Raw genomic sequence first — 16,881 nt, forward strand, 5'->3', positions numbered from 1 at the left:
ATCTGAAGATTTCGCTCTTTGGAATGTGACCCTGTTCGGACTTAGCAGATAATCAGGAAATGCTACAAGAAAGCGCGTTGTAAATCGCGCGCGCACACACACAAGCGCGCGCGCACACGTAAGAGAATAAGAACAAGTCCTGGAACTCAAGAGCCGTCGGACCCTAGCGCGCAGTTGCAGCGACTGCGCCAGCCCTAGGAGCTGTCTCTGGTGCTGCAAGCGGCTTCTCCGCCGTGCAGAGCCGGGCTGGCGCTGAGCAAGGCAAAGATCCCTGGGAAAAAGCAAGCCCAGCTGTGTCAGCTCAGGCTCTGGACACACCAGCGCCGCTCTGCTGCGTGCAGCAAATGCAAACGTCTCAAATGAAGATGTCTCCCCGGTTCTTTTGCACGAGCCTAGGAATAGCTGACGGTTGGGGACTGCTCTTTCCATTTCTTTCTAGCACCGCTAGAAACTCCCTTAAGTTCCGCAGAGCTCTCGGATGCTGGCCGCCCGGGTAGGATACGGGAGAAACGTAGCTCCCCTCTCTGCCTTAACTGGGGACAGGGCAAAAGGAGGGTGCGCCAATGACAGGCAGTCTTGGAAAGAGTGGGAAAGGAACGCGCTGGGCCTTTCCAGGTGTCAGTGGTAGCAGCTGCTGCTAAGAAAGGCCCCTCTGCAGGGCGCCAGTGTCTAGTGACCCACTGGAGAAAATAGGTCCCTGGGCAGCACCCAACCTCTTCCACAGCAAAGCAAATGCAGAGAGGAGCCCGGGCATGCCCGGGTATCTGTTTTGGGCCGCACTCACTAAGGGGGAGAGCCCTGTCGGTTCCTGGGATAGACACAAAACAAAGATTAGTTGCAACAGACAACTAGGTATCATGCAGTGTACAAGAATTCTTCCCATCCACTTTCTGCTTCTATCCCTAATGGGGAAAGGCTGAAGGGCTTTGAATTGCAAATAGTTAATATAAGGGATGGTGTTCGGCTTTCAAAAGGTTGCTTTTAATCCAATAGCTATGCGAGAATAAATTGTGTCTGAAAACGGGGGACACACTTGAAATTGTAAAATGTTTATTTAGCTGGGGGACTTCAGAAAACTCTCCAGTGAGGTAAAGAAGCAGGTTCTATTGCAGCAAAATAAATTAGTAATTGACTGGAAAATATTCTACTAGAAATGTACCAATGCCAACAAACAATTAAAGAAAACTAATTTCCCATTGTGTCCTCTCTATTTTCGGAGGAGGAACATTAAAAAATATTTACATAGCTATTGGGTGTATTTGCCTCAGGCAATGCAATCAAAGCAACAATCTCTCTTTCGCCTGCTCCTTGGAAATCAGTCATTTTACGCAGGCGATTGTTAGCCAAAAAGAAAGACCAACTTTGCACATTCACAACATTGCGCCAGGACTTTTTGTACGGGTTGATTGAATTTAAATGAGTGCGCATCTGTAGCTTTTAAAACATTTAACTGAGTCCTTTCTTCTACTGAAAGCCTGTTTTAATTAGCTTCAGAAACAAGAAAATGCTCCTAATGAAGTGATATTTTCATAATTTAAACAAGGGGCAATCAAAATTATCAGCAAGTGCGAATTTAAATGTAACTTCAGGCATGCTTCTGTAACATTGGAGAAGCGAAAGAAATGCTTTTCTTAACCCGTAGCTCTTCCTACACAAATCTTGCTCCCTGTATACACACGGAGAGAGGAAGGCCAGCAGGAATTGCCCTTAAAAGTGCATTTCACAAGTTGTCTAACATTCCAAAAATTAAAAAAATACATTTAAACAATTTTCCTAAAATCCAGCAGTAAAATGGATTAAAAACTTATTTCCCTTTTTTCTAACAAAATGTTTTACACGTCGCACTAGTGAAACCCTGCAGTGAGAGAAATAAAAAAAACAGCGATTAAATAAATTAAATTGCGATGCAAGATAGTATTTGAATACTTCCGTGACTTTTCTGATCGAATAAATATCATTTTAAAAGCACTACTGACGCATTTCGGCAGCAGAGAAAGGCCATCAAGCTATTTTGTCTAAAGTTTTTTCCCCCTCCCTTTGTTACTTTCAGGCTTCGTGTGCGCAAAGATGAACAAAAACTAAAGGGGTTTTTGTACCACCCATGAAAAATGAAGCCAGTGGAATAATCTCGAACAGGTTGGTCTCGACTTTAAATTAGCATCATTTTAAACATGAAACGCTTGTGTGTTATTCCCGGCGTTGCACACTTCCGAGATTAATTCGAATGCGTGCTCAGATAAAGGGCTCTTCACAGTAAAGAGTCTCAAACAACCGAGACCCTGTTCCTAGTCCTAACACTAAAATATGGGGGGGGGCTCTTATTAATGTTAAGACCTATGAGAAAGAAATCGACTGAGTCTGTCGCCGAAGCGGAGCTGCTGCTCTGTAATTTCGCTGGCCCCTGCACAGAGGCTGGGTAATTGTCAAGAGTCCGCTGTGACAAGGGCAGAAAATGAGGTAGGCGTTTCCGAGCCCTCTCTCCCTTTTTGTTGGATCAAGGCAGAGGTCAATATGGTTTTAACGCAAATTTATTAGCAGAGAAATCAGCAAACCATTCGCTAATTAGCAAAGCCCCAATAAACGTGCCCTCAGGCTCTTCCTTGGGCGAGTAAACCCCCAGCACCCACTCAATCCAGCGCGGACCTCGGCTGCGGAGAAAGCGTTGGACTTTATGAATGTTTCATAGGGAATTGCTGGGGATCTTTCCAGCTGCAAGGGGAGAACGCTGTTGTGTTCGCCTCCGCAGGCTGGGGCTGGCTCTCTCTGAGAACGCGTGGCAGGCGGACAGCGGCCGAAACTTACAACCTGTGACTGGCTGCAGCTCCCTGCCTCTCGCCGGGCCTGCGGTAAAGCAAAGCATCGGCGGTGTTTCCCTTTATCTCCGTTCAATTTGCCTCTCTTACCTCCCCAGGCCCGCTCGCAAGGTCAGCAGCTCCCTGCACCCCACCCCCACTTCTGTGACTGCACAGCCTCTATTGGCGCTTGGGTTTAGTCAGGGCCAGAGTTGACACCCACCCCGCAGCACAACGGAAACGTGCCACAGAGGCGGGCTCCCCTCTTCTTCCCCCCTCTCCTCCCCCCCCCCCCCGCCGCAACGCAGGGTTGGAGTTAAGAGCGCTAAAACAAAAGGCAGGAGTCAATGTAAGAAGGCTTTGCCGGCGCGGCTCTGTGTAAGGAGCGAAATTGGCTAGGAGAGAGAAGCCCGAAGATCTGCACGGTTTTATGGGCTGGATCTGGCTTGATTCTCTCTCCCTGCTCCTCCCCCCCGCTCCTAATTGCTCACAGTCAGCCGCCTCACGCTTGCTGTCTGTCCTGCTCGCTTCTCCCAAGCATTCTGCTGCTCTGCAACAGCTGCTAGGCTAGGGACCACATTCCTGTTTCCCAGGCATCAGGCCATCCAACCTTGCAAACCATTCAGTTTCCTCCCCCACTTCTTACATATTCAGGAAGGGGAGAAACACACATAGAGGGGGAGAACAGACCACAGCTACTGCTTGAAACCCCAGCGAAAGGATCCTTTCAAAAGCATCTGTCTGTCCCTCACGCAATTCTGGAACGACTGAATCCCGCTAACAAAAGAAATCTCTCAGCTTTTAAAAACGCCCGAAAAGGTTTAAAATAAAGACTCGAGTAGCAATACCTGGGAAGGGGGGGCTTCTAAAATCTAGAAACCAAACATAAAAATCTTAGAGGTCAGTGAACCGGGGCCCAAAAACGAGGGGCTCTGGTTTTCGAACCCGAATGCCTCGCATTCTAGTCACCAGAAAAATCAGCTTACTTGGATTTCCGCTTTTTGTTACAAAAAGATAGTTTATTTCTTGTTTCTTGCCCTTTTTTTGTAATTTTCAGTCACCAAAAAAATCTATATTTTGTCACCTAAGCATTTATTTTACTGAATTCAAAAAGACATGGAAAAGGGAGAGGGGAGAGATGATGTACTTTGAGTCAGGTATATAAGTGGATTTTTGACGACATATAATAAATATGATATATCACTTAGCACGCAGTCTGGTCAACTGTACATTTCTTTTTCCGATTACGGAGCATGCCACTTTTCAATACGAAAAAAGGTCATGAGAAATCAGTGCAAAGCTCTCCGTTACCCCTGGTCTTCCGCGCGGAGTCTCGGGGGGTTGTGTTTTTCTTTGTAGCCCTCGGTCCTCCAGAGTCTCTGCTGGCTCGGGGCTGGCGCCCTCCCGCCCGCTGCCTCTCGCTCTCTCGCCTGAGAACTTGCGGCTGGGTCGCTGGATCTGTGTGTTTCACTGACTGGCTCGGCTCTGGGTTCGTGGTTCAAGAGTCCCTGCTCTGACTGAGTCGTCTCCGCGGCTGGCTCGTGTCTGCTCCTGGCCCCTTTCCTCTCCCCCGCGGCTGCTTAGCTCCTGCTTTTGGCGATCGGTTTTTTATTGGGGGGACGGGTGGGGGTTGGTGGCTGGGCCAGCGATGAGCTCTCACCGGGGGTGCGGGGTCCCCGGGATAGAGTTAGCCAAGGGGTTGAGAGCGGGCTGACCCCCGGGCCCTAGGCCGTGGATGAGTACCCGGGGCACCAGTGGCCGCTGGAGCTGGGGGTGCGGCGCTGGGGGAGTCCGGTACATGCTGCTGTACATAGCTGCAGCAGCTGCAGCCGCTGTCGTGCTGTCCATGCTGCTCAGCAGGCTCGGGTGGTAGAAATAGGGCGAGGGGAACATCCTCTGGAGAGCAGAATAATTCCCAGCTTCAGCCAGCAGCTCCAGTCCCACCGCCGTCTGCCGCTTCCACTTCGTCCTGCAAGAGAAGGAGCAACACCGGGCTAGAGTTAGCACGGAGCCATCCACCTGGCCCTGCGAGGGCTTCTCCGGGGGCGTGAGCCCCACACCGCACCTGTCCTCTCGCACCTTCTCTTTCACACGCACGCCACCCCTTGGCAAGGAGACTCACCATTAGCTAGAGCCCGAAAACAAATCAGAGGGGGGATCGAACCCAGGGCCCTGGGGCTTAGCCACACGCAAGATAAAATACAAAGGGAATGAAATTCACAGGAAAGTTTCCCCGGCTGTTTGCAGGCTTTCCCAAGCGCGGCTTTCTAAAGTCGCAAGTGTCTGTGCCTCCAAACTTTGCAGCGACACAGAATTTGAGGGACCAGCCCCCCCCCCTGCACCCTAAAAACTGAGCTAAAAAAGCAAACCCTCGCTGAAGCATAAAGATGCAGGAAAATCTCCAACAAAGACGGGCGAAATTATTTTAATTCTACATAGCAGGCAAGCAGAATGGTTATGGGGGGACAGTTTTTTCTACTCCCCTGACTCAATATTTCAACAATTTTGTTTCCTGGCCTTTCCCTCTCCCTTTGCCAACCTCTAGTGAAATGCCTTGTGAGCTGGTGGACACACACACACACACACACACACACACACACACACACACACACACACACACACACACACACACACACACACACACACACACACACACACACACACACACACACAGTAATTCCAGCAAAATTAATAAACATGGCGCCCTGTTTAGATTGGATACAAATGACACTAATGTTTTCCGACAGAATTAGGGTGGCTGAAACCGTATGTAATGAGACAGAAAATTATGGCAAAGATGACAACTGGACGTAGTTTTCCAAACCTAGTCAGCTGAGATTAGAATACACATAAAATAGCCTCTTTGGCTGTACAAGGCGGGCAAATGGAAACCAAGCATATTTTTGTTTAAACCAACACATTTTACAACTTCATTTTCTGGTCACTTTCCTAATATCACATACAGAAATCGTTGCAGAGGCCGTGATTTCTAAACCGGCTACAGAGGCACGCCAAGAGCAACACTGCATAATGAGATTTCAGTGGGATTTCTTTCCCAGTGTATTCTTGGGACACAGGAAGAATAATACGTCGCCGGCTTTGTAATCAAGATTTGTCCATTATTTATTCATATGTGTATTAGTTCATAGATAGATGGCGCGCTGTATTAATTAGCCATGCTTGAGACTACTTTGTGGACGGGTTAGATTGCCTGCACTTGACAATCTATAGAGGTTTTTCTTGGTCTTCCCTTGAGAACTACTATAGCCAATAATACTAGGTTTTTTGTTTTGCTTTATTATCGTTAATGTTACCTATCAATTTCATTTTATTTTAGACTCTCTTTATTCTAGCCTGGGCAAGGAGAGTGGATGGGTGGGGGCTGGTTCCTTTATGAAATCCACCCACACAAACACATTGAAGTGGCCGGTGTTTGCATGCCCTGTCCAGGGCTCATTGATATTGACTAGAGAGGCAGGGTGGATTTTTCCCCCGGCCTTCGGACCGGTTAGCGCAGACTGAGTGGCAGTTCTGGTTTTAGGGACTTGGGGGAATTGTGCTCGGGGAAGGCGGAGATCCTTTTTTCTGCCCGCCTCCCTTACCTGCGGTTTTGGTACCAGGTTTTGACCTGCGTGTCGGTGAGGTTGAGAGCCGCAGCCAGGTCCATGCGGTCTTGCACGCTCAGATACTTCTGCCGCTCGAAGCTCCTCTCCAGCTGATTGAGCTGATGGTCCGAGAAGGCCGTCCTCGCCTTGCGAGGTTTCTTCGCTCGGACTGGGGGGCTGTCCCGGCTACTTGTAATCTCCCGGTCGCCTTCTTCTTTTGTCCCTACGAACAATTCATAAACACAAAGCTAGAAACAGGAGCTAAAGCAGCATCCCCAGGCCAGGCTGGTCGGGTCTGGGATTCCAGGCAAAGTCGATTTCTTTACAGAGTTGATTATCGTCTGCCTGCTGCATTCAGGGCTCCAAGGAAATCCCTTAATTTAGCTGATGTCTTTTCGATCCTACGTCTCTAAATGGGTTTGACAGGAGGGTCTGGCGATTTCTCTTTATGCAGCCTACAAACAGTCCCCCTTTCGAAGGCAAGGTTTTCCCCCTTTCGGGTGCACTTGGGAAAGGTTAAAGCAAAGTGCAGAACAGCCAGGGCATCAGATGTGCTAATGCCTCAGACAGGATATGTCACCCAAGCACAAAGTTGAGCTCAAACTGCTCAGCACATCCAGGTGACAGCGCTAAGATTTCCGGATTCTATTTGTCAACTTTGGTTTTTTTGCTAAAATGCTGGGAAATCGATATGTCAATCCGTCTCTGTTTGTACCAGTTTTTGCAGCGCTCCTTGATCTTCCCTGCAGGAAGAACAATAATCTCTCTAATTGACCCACTGGGGAGGTTGGTGCACACAAAAAAAAATCGCCAGACCAGACTGTACATCTGTTTTGGGCACTCTTATGCTAATGTTAAAATAGCAAAATGAATGGCACACATGAGCATCTCTGTATTATTCATCGCACAACACTGCAAAATAGGTGAAAGGCGTAAAATTAGGAAAATGTGTCCTCTCACCTCATAGTTTAAACTGTGCCTCGTGCAAAGCCATTTTGCAGAAAGCAGCGAATCCTTCGGCATTAAGAAAAGAGCTTTTAAAATAACAGCTATCTTTTTAATATAACCTCCACTCCCATACACACACTTCTATGTATATTTAATCAGGAAATATTGCACGATTGCAGACTCTGTAGGTGTACAAAATTCGAAATAGAGAAATCTCCCATCCCAGGGTAGGGAAAGACTGGAATTACATAAAAGCCTGTAAAAAGCCGTCTAACGTGATTTAGGAAAAAGTTTAGACCTACTTGGAAATTTGTCGTATTAATTAAGTGCTGCTAGTAAATTGTCTACTCTGAGCTTAGTGTTAGAAAACACGCGAATCATTTCAATGCATTAGCATGAATAAAAAGAAGTGTATTCAAGTTTTAACCGAAACAAAGCGTTGAGACTATTCTTTTTTCGCCAGACAACTAATTTAAAACAGAGGGGGGCCCAACAAGAGGGGAAAAATTCTCAAAGGCTCTGATTTGTTTTTTTTTTTTTTGTTTTTTTTAATCAGAGACAATTTAAAGAGGATTGGAATCTACTGGAATTTTTGTGGGATTTTTTTTGTTTGTTTTGTTTCTGTTTGTTGGAGGGGGGGTATTTGTTTTTGCGACAGTTTCTGAAATATCAAGAAACGTGCCAGGGAATTGCATGACTTCCAACATCAAATTGTACACAACTGACCGCTGTCTCACTGTTATTAATCAATAGCATTGGCGCTGTTAGGACTAAAAGTGAAACCTACCACGACAGAAGCTGCTAGAAAAGCAACCGGGCGGCCGCGGGGGCAATATACTCACCGTGGCATTTGATCTCGTTCTGGGAATCGTCGCGTTTGTCTAGTTTGGTTTTGCTGTCCTCCTGCTCGAGTTTTGGCCTGAAGCTCTCGCTGGCTGCGTTGCCCTCTTGTTTGGGGGTGTGATGGGGAGAGGAGACACTGGTGCTGTAAGGTGCACAAGCCGCCAGCGGTTTGCTGTCGCCCAAAATGTCTTTAATTAAAAAAGAAGAGGTGGAAGTCCTGGGGGCAGAGTTGCCCGAGCCCAACTGTTGTTGCTGGGGGGGTGAGGGCTGCAAACTTTGCGGCGGCTGCTGGCTGTGGTGGAGGTGATGGTGTTCTGGCCCCAGATGCGACTCGGGGTGCTCCATGGTGACGGAGATGGGGGAGGAAGGAGCCGTCCCTACTGTGTCTATCTCCGAACATGGGGACGGGGTGGCCTGGTTTCTAAAATCCGCGGTCCTGGCATCGCTGTGCTGGCGAAAGTCTCCGTTCATCACGCCGGGGCTGCCTGAACTGGTATTAGACAAAATTGTGTCTATTCCAAAGCTCGACCCGCTAGATCCTTCCATGGTGGCCATTCAGCGAGGCGCCTTCATCCCAATCCGCCAGCCGGGGCTCGGGAGGCTCGAGTCACCAGCACAATCGGATCAATAAATAAAACAGCAGCGAGAATGTCAGTGTCTTTAAAACAAACACCGAGTGGTGGCGGGGGGGGGGGCGGTGAGCAGGCGGAGGGGGGGACAAGGATGGCGACTCTACGGGCTGGTGGCAGGGCAGCCACGAAATCTGACCAGGAACAAAACCCAGCCCGGGAGGGGGGGAGGGGCAAGAGGGGAAAGTTCTCAGCGACCGGACAGAGACGGCGGGAGCAGCAGGTTCAGGTGCCGAGCCCCGCCGCACTCACACACGCGCGCGCGCGCTCACAGACACACACACACACGCGCGCGCGTGCTGCCGGCCGTATTGTTCACGGGGCGCTAGCGGAGCGTGGCCAGCCCGGGCTGGGGCGCCGGGCCCGGGCGCATCGCAGCAGGCGGCAGGGCGCACGGGGCTGCGGCTAGTGGCCGGAGTTACTGAACTTTCTCGGGAAGTTGAGGCGCGGCGCGGGCGGCGGCAGCGGGAGGAGGAGGCGCGGAGCGGGACGCAGCCCGGCCACTGCCGCGCTCTTCCCGGTGCGCCCCGGCTCCTCTCGGCTCCAGCGACTCCCTCCCGTGACGTCACGGCCATTGCCAGCCGCGCGCCCCCTCCGCTCTATTATAAACCCGGGTTTTTTTCCGCCATCCGGCCAAAGCCCCTATTGGCAGGCGGCGCGGCACTGGGTGACGCCATCGAGCGGCAGCCAATCAGCTCGGGCGCTGGGGCGCTTGTCAATGTCAGCGCCGGGGCGGGTCTGCTGGAGAATCTCTAGGATTCCTTCTCCAGTCGGTGTCCGAATGCGGGTACCTTGAGCACCAGCGCGGTGTCCGTAGCCACCGGCAGGAGCAGAGATGAGACCCATTAAGCGTAGCAATAAAGTACCGCGTGGGGGAAGCAAGGAACAAAAAGAAAAGGGAGTGATGGTTTGTCCATCACGCTGAGAGGTGAGCTAGAGCACTAGAGGGGGAGAAGATGATGGAACCAGAGCAGCATGGAAATCAGGTGCAGCTCTCGTAGCCTGCTCGACCCACTCTTTTGAAACTCACACATGCCCTAGAAACTAAGAAACGTGGCCGACATAGATGAGAAAAGAAATGACAAAAGATCCCATCAGAACACGGGCGGTAACTTTCAAGGGACTTGTTTTGGGCTGGTGCTTCCTAGTCCCGTGGGCAGCTTGTGCGAGCAGGTGCCCAGGTTTCCACAGCACTCCAGGTTGATGAGAAACGCTTTGCAATTATTGACTAGGAAATGGGGGGGGGGGGGGAGGCAGGGTATTTCAGTTCATAGCTGAGCGAAAAGACTCCTGCTCTCCACGAGGAAGAAACTTTAAAAGGAGCGCGAAGCCTGTCTGGGCATTAGAAGAAGCCAGTGCAGCACCCAAAGCAGTCTCGGGTTAGAGCATGCATGCCAGTTAATCTGGACGAACTAATAAAGCAGAGGCGCACACGTCCTCCCAGTTTAGTGACTCGGTTGCAGCCGTTCAGGCTTCCCCGAGTCTGGGGGAGGAGGGGGGGTAATTGCTTGAGTTCATTAGCCCCGTTGTGCTCTCTGGTTTCTCTTGTTTTAATGTTTCAGTTGGAATAAGAATAGTTACTGTCGATCCGCCTGGGACTGCAGGAAATTATTCCACTGGTTCTTCGGAGGGCATCAACTTGTATTAATTTCTCTAGGACGACTCCAACCTGTCTCTTGTTGAATGTCAGAGTAATGGGAACTGCCAGTGACAAGACGTCGTATTACTCCTGATTAAGTATCGTGTCAACCTAATTAGCAGAGTAATTATAAGGTGCTAATGAATGATTCAAAGTTCTTTGAGTTACATTTTACTTCGAATTACCATTTTAAGGACCCTATGAATCTAAGGTAAACCGTGCTGGCACCGCTGCCACGTCAGCCCGCAAGAATATATTTCTTGCCACATCAAATGGCAATTAAAGTCTCCAAGCTTTTTCCTTAAGTTGCATTAATTAAAAAATAATAAAGTAGGCAAAGGAAAATATCTTTCAAAAATATTACATCAAGGCATTTTAATTATCTATTATTATTATTCTCCCCTCCCCTAAAAAAGATTTTTTGCCAGTCTTATCTTTTGAAATGAGAATAACTGACAACACTATATCAAGTGACGGGTGGATTCACTGAGGTGGCAGAAGGCTTTTATGTGGGGGCTCTATCTATGGCGATAGAAATAGATACCGGAAGAATAATAGAGGGACGTGAGACAGGATTAACTAACGTACGATATTTAGAGACGTAATGTTCTCTGGTAGCGTTAGATAAATGTGCTAGATGAAAAGTATTAAAGCTAAAACTGACAGTTCAATAGTTCAGTGGAACGCCACGGGGGCGGAGGGGTGGAGAAGAAAATGGGTAAATAAAGTACCTGAGTCAGGTCTGAGATAATCTTCTTTGTGGACAGGTGTCTGTAGAGACCTCTCTTTTTGTTGGTACAGAAAAAGATTTGCTGTGATGGCTCTTAACTGTTAGCTGAAAGCATCAGCTTGTTTTGGCTACCCCATCACAGCAAGCCCCCCTTTAACTATCTCCTGCCATAGGTCAAGCTGAGATTCATGGTAGTTACTGATGGATTGCTGGGTTAGGCATAAAGCAGCCTTAAAGGTCGGTATTTTTATGATATTTTACTTAATCATGAAAATTCCTGCATAAAACTACCGAGATAATTAGCCCTATGTGCAGAAATGCAGCATTCATGGTTACGTCTGTCCATCAGACCGCTCCTCCGCGCATTTACTATTAACTGCCGAAAATATGTCACTGGATGGCCGTGATGACATTGGAAAATGTTCTTTTTCGAATTTATACTTTTAAAAATATTGATTCGGGGCTTTTAAAAAAACTGATCTAAGCCATCAGCATTCTGCTGCGGTGCATTTCCTAAAGAAATATCCGCATTAAAAGTTGGAGGAAGATTGGGTCCACTAGGGAAAACACATAAAATATGAGATTGAGTGATAGCACAACAAAAATCAATTATTCCAAATCCTTTATAAATAATTCATTTACGATTGTTTTTGTTTTGTTTGTACGCCTAAAATGACTGAAGAGTGAAAAAACCGCCTATAGCACAGCTTGTGTTGTGTGGTTAGAAATGTTATTGACTAGTAATATTTAACTACGTTCGCAAAGAAATCCGAAATTTAATCCAGTGACTGAGGCAACGTAGAGGAGAAAGTATTTATTCTGTTAAGGTATTCAGGACATGCCAACATTTACATCTGCCCGATACCAAACAAATTACGTAGGCTATCATTAGTAGTCTTTTAATGCTTATTAATTACGTTTTTGTGCCTTTGATTCAAATGGCAGCCACAGGGAGATTTTAGAGTAGAGTCTGCTGCGGAGTGTATGTCTAAAGAAAAGCAATGCAATAGCTGGTTATGTAGTGATTCCTGCCTTTGATATTAAAACGAGGCTTGTAGTCAAGATATAAATACAATTTATGACCATTTACGCCTCGCAGGTAAGCTTGAAATAAAGTAACCATTCCCATTTTTGTAAGCCCCCAAGAGGCTTTTTTTTTTTACAACCTTAGGGGGTACATGACGATATATTTGTAATCAATTAATACTCTTACAAATCAAAGGTTAAAAATAAAATCTAAGCGCAACGGATTTGAAGTTAAACTTTGTTTAAAACATATTCAAACGTATTTAACTTTAGACTGTTTTCCCGTGTCTAAGAACACTCTAATTCAAATAATTATTTGCGTATTCTCGTCTTACAGATTTGTTCCGGCATTTTTCTTAAATTAGTCAAAGAGCATACTGATGGAATTTTCGTTGCACTACAGAGAATGGATTGCTAATTACAATATTTAAGAAGTTTTACTAGTAAACCAAAACTTTTACTCCGGCAGGTGTCAAGCTATTAGCATCACATTATATATGTAGGCGGTGTGAAGTTATTACATTCATCTTCATCTGGCTTTTTCTACAAAGTGTAGCGTCGGCTTTCACTTTTTAAGCCACTCACACTTTTTGTTTCAGGTGTCTAATGATTTTGGAAACAAAATATGTCTTTCACATCTCCTCCTGTGTAGCTTGGTTTTACAGAAGTTGTCGCAACCTGCTTTTACAGAAGTTGTCGCAACCTGCTTTGTAACGGAAGCGAACTGCGAAAGGCAGCCATCTGCTTCCACTGTAGGTATTGATTTTTCGTGTTTCACCCCCCATTCGTGGTTAATTTGAACCTTTCTTTAAATGTCCTGTTGTTGAAAGCAGAATGCCTGATCCGGGAGAGATGCGACGACTCGACTGACTCCTTTGTCCACTGGGCGGCGATAGTGGTTACCAACATCGTCTATTGTCTAAGAAAGCCTCTTGGTCCGCGGAGAACAATACTTTTAGTGCTGCTTTGCTGATGTAGTTCACATGTTCTTTGTCCTGAGAAAGCTTTTTTCTTTCTTTTTTCCCTACATGTTTGTACTATGAAAAATTAAAAATGGATAACTTTTAAAATATGTAAAGCGAAAGGAAAGAGACAGACCTAGAGGAAAAATTCCCCGGAAGAACAGACGCTTTCCTAAAGAAGAAAAGAAGTTTGCAGCAACCCGTCGTATTTGTTTTTCTTCCTTTCTTTGCAATTTACAAAAAAGTATCGCCTAATTATCCCCAGGGAAATGTCTGATCTGAGATAAGATGTTACACTTGCCTAATCCTTTAAATAACAATACACTTCTGTTTCAGGCACAGGATTTAGAGCTTAAAGTCATGCCATCAAACCGTTAATACTTCTATTTTCATGGTCATGTTTATTCTTGTGTATATTATTGTCAAAGCAGAAATGTGTAATAGAAAATACCTCGAAAAGCATATTTAAAATGTTTGCTTGTTTCTAGATGCGGATTTATTCGGATACCTTTCGATGACATTTTCCCCTTCTATCGTGTTCGCTCTTGCTTCCTGACGCTTTATAAAAGGCAACTCGTCATAGAGCCCTAATAGAGGATGTCAGCTACTAGATTAAAACACAAACCCATGCGTGTCTGTAGATCTTTGGCAAGAAAAACTGCAGGCGGGCCAGTTCACACCCCATCCCCCCGTGAGTTTTTTACGCGCAGGAACTGGCCTATACAAAACAAGCTTTACTCTTGTGCCTTTAGTTTTCAGTGGCGGGGCTCGGCCCAGCCCCGCGCGCTCCTCGGGGAAGTTAGGGGGAGCTGGACCTGTGACACTCGAGCGGAATAGCAGCCCTTAGACAATCCCCGCAGTCGCTAGTGACAAGGCTCGGAGGTGGGGTAACTTTCTCGGTCCCTTTCCTTAGGAAAGCCGCGGGAAGCCTGGGCCGGGCCTGCCTGGACAACGGGACAGCGTGTGCCACTGGGCGGCCAAGGACGAAACGCTCCGCTCCATGGCACGGGAGCTGCTCGGGCTGTGCCAGACCGGGCTGAGCCTTAACCCGGCCTTGCCTACGCGGAGAGCGCAGCTCGGGTCCGCCCAGTCCTGTGGGAGCGCTTCTCCCGGCCGCAGCCCCGCGGAGGGGTTCGCCACCGGCCTCCCCGCCTCGTGAAAGCCGGACGCGGGCAGCTGGGGAGGCGCCCGGCCCTGCCCGCGGCCCACTAGGCCCTGGCGCTGCATTTCCTGGCGGCCTACGGGCGAGCTGGGCTGGGGGGAGCAGAGGAGACCCCCAATCAAAGCAATGAGCGAAAGTGTCACTCAGAGCAGGAGAATTCGCTCCCGAAGTTAATTACTAGGCAGTTAATTAAAGCGCCACTTTGAGCGCCAATCAATGGCTGTGTGCCCGGGAGCGGCGAGGGGAGCCCATGGAGCGCTACCAGTTCGGGTATCATGGTATCGAGCCGACGGTCGATCGGGGACAGCGGCTCGGAGCTTTGCACCCTATCGATTCCTGCCCGCTGGGGGGGCGCGGGGTGGGAGTCCGAGCTGCTCCCGCTCCTCGCTCCCCACGGCCAGCAACAGCCGGGACAAGCCCCCCTTGCCCAGGGGATCGGGCCTTGGGAAGCAGGGGCCACAGCGTGACCCGTCACAGAAGCACCGCTCGTGTCCCTCACGGGCGGGTCCCCCCGCTGCCCAGCCAAGCTGGAGTTTTCAGCTGCTCTTGAAAATGCTTCTCCTGTGGTAGGGGTTTGGCTCCGCAAGCGCAGATCTAAGGAGACACGGTGAAATGAGCTGCTTCCGACAGGCGGCCAGAGAGGTCACACAAAATCCGGCCCAGCGAGCCAGGGCCGCTCCCCAAGGGACTCCAGGCTTCGCCCGGCCAGTGTTTACACGGAAAGTGGAACCTGGCTGCGCTAGTAAAGGCGGCGCTTCAACAGGCTGAGAAGTAACCAGGCTCAGAAATCGCTCAACCAGGAAGCCTAACCCCCAAGTTTTCAAAGCATTTTCCTTGTCTACATTATTTATGGGAGCGGTTTCTGCCGGAGGGAGACCCGCTTGGCGCCCACAGGAGCTGTGCAATTGAATGGGGGAGCCCCTGAATAAGAGAGCCCGTCCTGCAACCAGAAGGGGTACCGGGGAAATCTTGTCTCTTGGCTTGATATCAAGAGATCAGAGATTAAATCTACACCAGAATAAGCTTTGTCCTTCTTCAGCAAAGCCGGAAAGGCGAGCGCAGGAAAAAACCCACCGCTTGTGTATACTGCAAAACTGCATCCTCGTCTATTCCCGGCGGAAAGATTCCAGGGTATTAATATTTGTATCATTATTATCATTATCATTCAATATCCTGTGTGCGCGGTTAGCACTAATTAGACACCAGCGCCTCCCCAATGGGGGTGCTGTATCCGAAGTAGCGCGCTCTCTCCGGAGGAGGAATGGAGGCCAGAGAAAAGGAACTGAAGCTGTCAATCCTTTCTCTCCCCCGCCCCCTTTCCCCCTAAGGTGCAGGACCGCGTAGTCCTGCCGCTTCCTCGTGGCTGTGCCAAGCCCAGGGACCGATTTAAGAGTGATTGTGTGGCCACACTACACAGAGCAGCGCTCCCCCCGCGTGGACTTACACGCAGGCCTCGCTTGGGAGCTGGAATTCGGAATACAGGCGAAGGGAGCCTGCTCCCTGCCAGCAGCTGCGAGCTGCCGGGGTGAATTTGGTGCAACTGCCTTTCTGGTCCCTCCCTTCGCCTCCCACACCCACACTCCCCAGGCTGACTACGGGGCTTTCACCTCCTTCCCCGGGCGCTGGGAGGGTGTGGAGGCTCCTGTTGACTCACTAACATATTTGTAACTTCTAGGAAGGGGCGGGAGGGAAGAGCCCAGCGCACTGTGAAATGTAACAGTCTGAGCAGCCCCGGTATTCAAAGCGGCTGCTTGACATTTGCACTGTGCCAAGAGACTCTTCTTAGAGCTCAGACGGAAATCCACGGGACCTCCCAGTAATTGCTGCTGCTGCTTCCCGGGAGAAGAGGCAGAGCGTCCCTGAGTTGGAACAAAGTGGGGGGGGGGAGAAGCGGGGGAGGCCCAGGGGCTCTTGGAGACAGAGGGGGCCCGGCCATCCACGCGCGGGGAAGTGCTTTGTGCACAACCTAGCCCTAAAGAACAGACGAGACACTGCCAGCGCCTTATCTACCACCCCTTCCCCGCCAGCCCTTTAAAGCCCCTTTCTTGGGCCGCAGATGGGTCGCTCCTCTCACGGGATCCCCCATTTCCCTCCGCTCTCGTCCCCAAAAGTTAACTTTCTGCCCCAAAGCCGAGTCCCAGCGTTTAGTGCCCCTGTTTTCCTTTTGTCCGCTTCCCCCTCCCCATGCCGGTTGAGTACATGATCAGAAATGCTCAGAGAGCAGAAAGCACATTGATTTCAGCTTGTTCTGTCCACAGACAGGCCCTGACAAGGTTGTTAGAACAGTTGGAGAGGTCTATACAATCACTTAATTACCAAAGCTGTCAGTCAGGCGGGACGCTCCTGGCCGCAGATATGGCTGCGAGGAGCATTCCACTACTGGGCTTCCTCCTTGATTGATCTGTGCTGATGGCATTGCAAAATAATTATAGTGAATTTTCTGATGTGTGATTTTATACCAAGTTCATGCTTCAGAAAGGTAATCGGAAGGATGAGAAGGGTCAGTGCCATTTCAGATTACCTGAAGTCCAAGCGAAAGGGTAAA

The 16,881-nt window shown here is 49.0% G+C and overlaps 1 protein-coding gene across 1 annotated transcript; it reads right to left on the bottom strand.

Moving 5' to 3' along the window:
* Positions 1-3,607: 3,607 nt before the first annotated feature.
* On the bottom strand, positions 3,608-8,905 carry BARHL2 (BarH like homeobox 2). The gene is made up of 3 exons (XM_006137300.4): positions 8,188-8,905; positions 6,395-6,620; positions 3,608-4,761 (listed from the first exon to the last, which is right to left on the bottom strand). The coding sequence occupies exons 1-3, from the start codon at positions 8,741-8,743 to the stop codon at positions 4,449-4,451; spliced, it is 1,095 nt and encodes a 364-aa protein (XP_006137362.1). The 5' UTR covers positions 8,744-8,905; the 3' UTR covers positions 3,608-4,448.
* Between the last annotated feature and the right edge of the window lie 7,976 nt (positions 8,906-16,881).

The sequence above is a fragment of the Pelodiscus sinensis genome, chromosome 9, assembly GCF_049634645.1.
Source record: "Pelodiscus sinensis isolate JC-2024 chromosome 9, ASM4963464v1, whole genome shotgun sequence".
In the NCBI taxonomy this organism is placed as follows: Eukaryota; Metazoa; Chordata; order Testudines; family Trionychidae; genus Pelodiscus; species Pelodiscus sinensis.

Bases quoted from the DNA above. Each gene is read 5' to 3' on its own strand.
- BARHL2 (XM_006137300.4), bottom strand. From the start codon at position 8,743: ATGGCCACCATGGAAGGATCTAGCGGGTCGAGCTTTGGAATAGACACA. The intron at 6,621-8,187 runs GTGAGTATATTG...AATTGTTCGTAG, and splicing joins GAACGAGATCAAATGCCACG to GGACAAAAGAAGAAGGCGAC. The intron at 4,762-6,394 runs GTAAGGGAGGCG...CTTCTCTTGCAG, and splicing joins ACCTGGTACCAAAACCGCAG to GACGAAGTGGAAGCGGCAGA.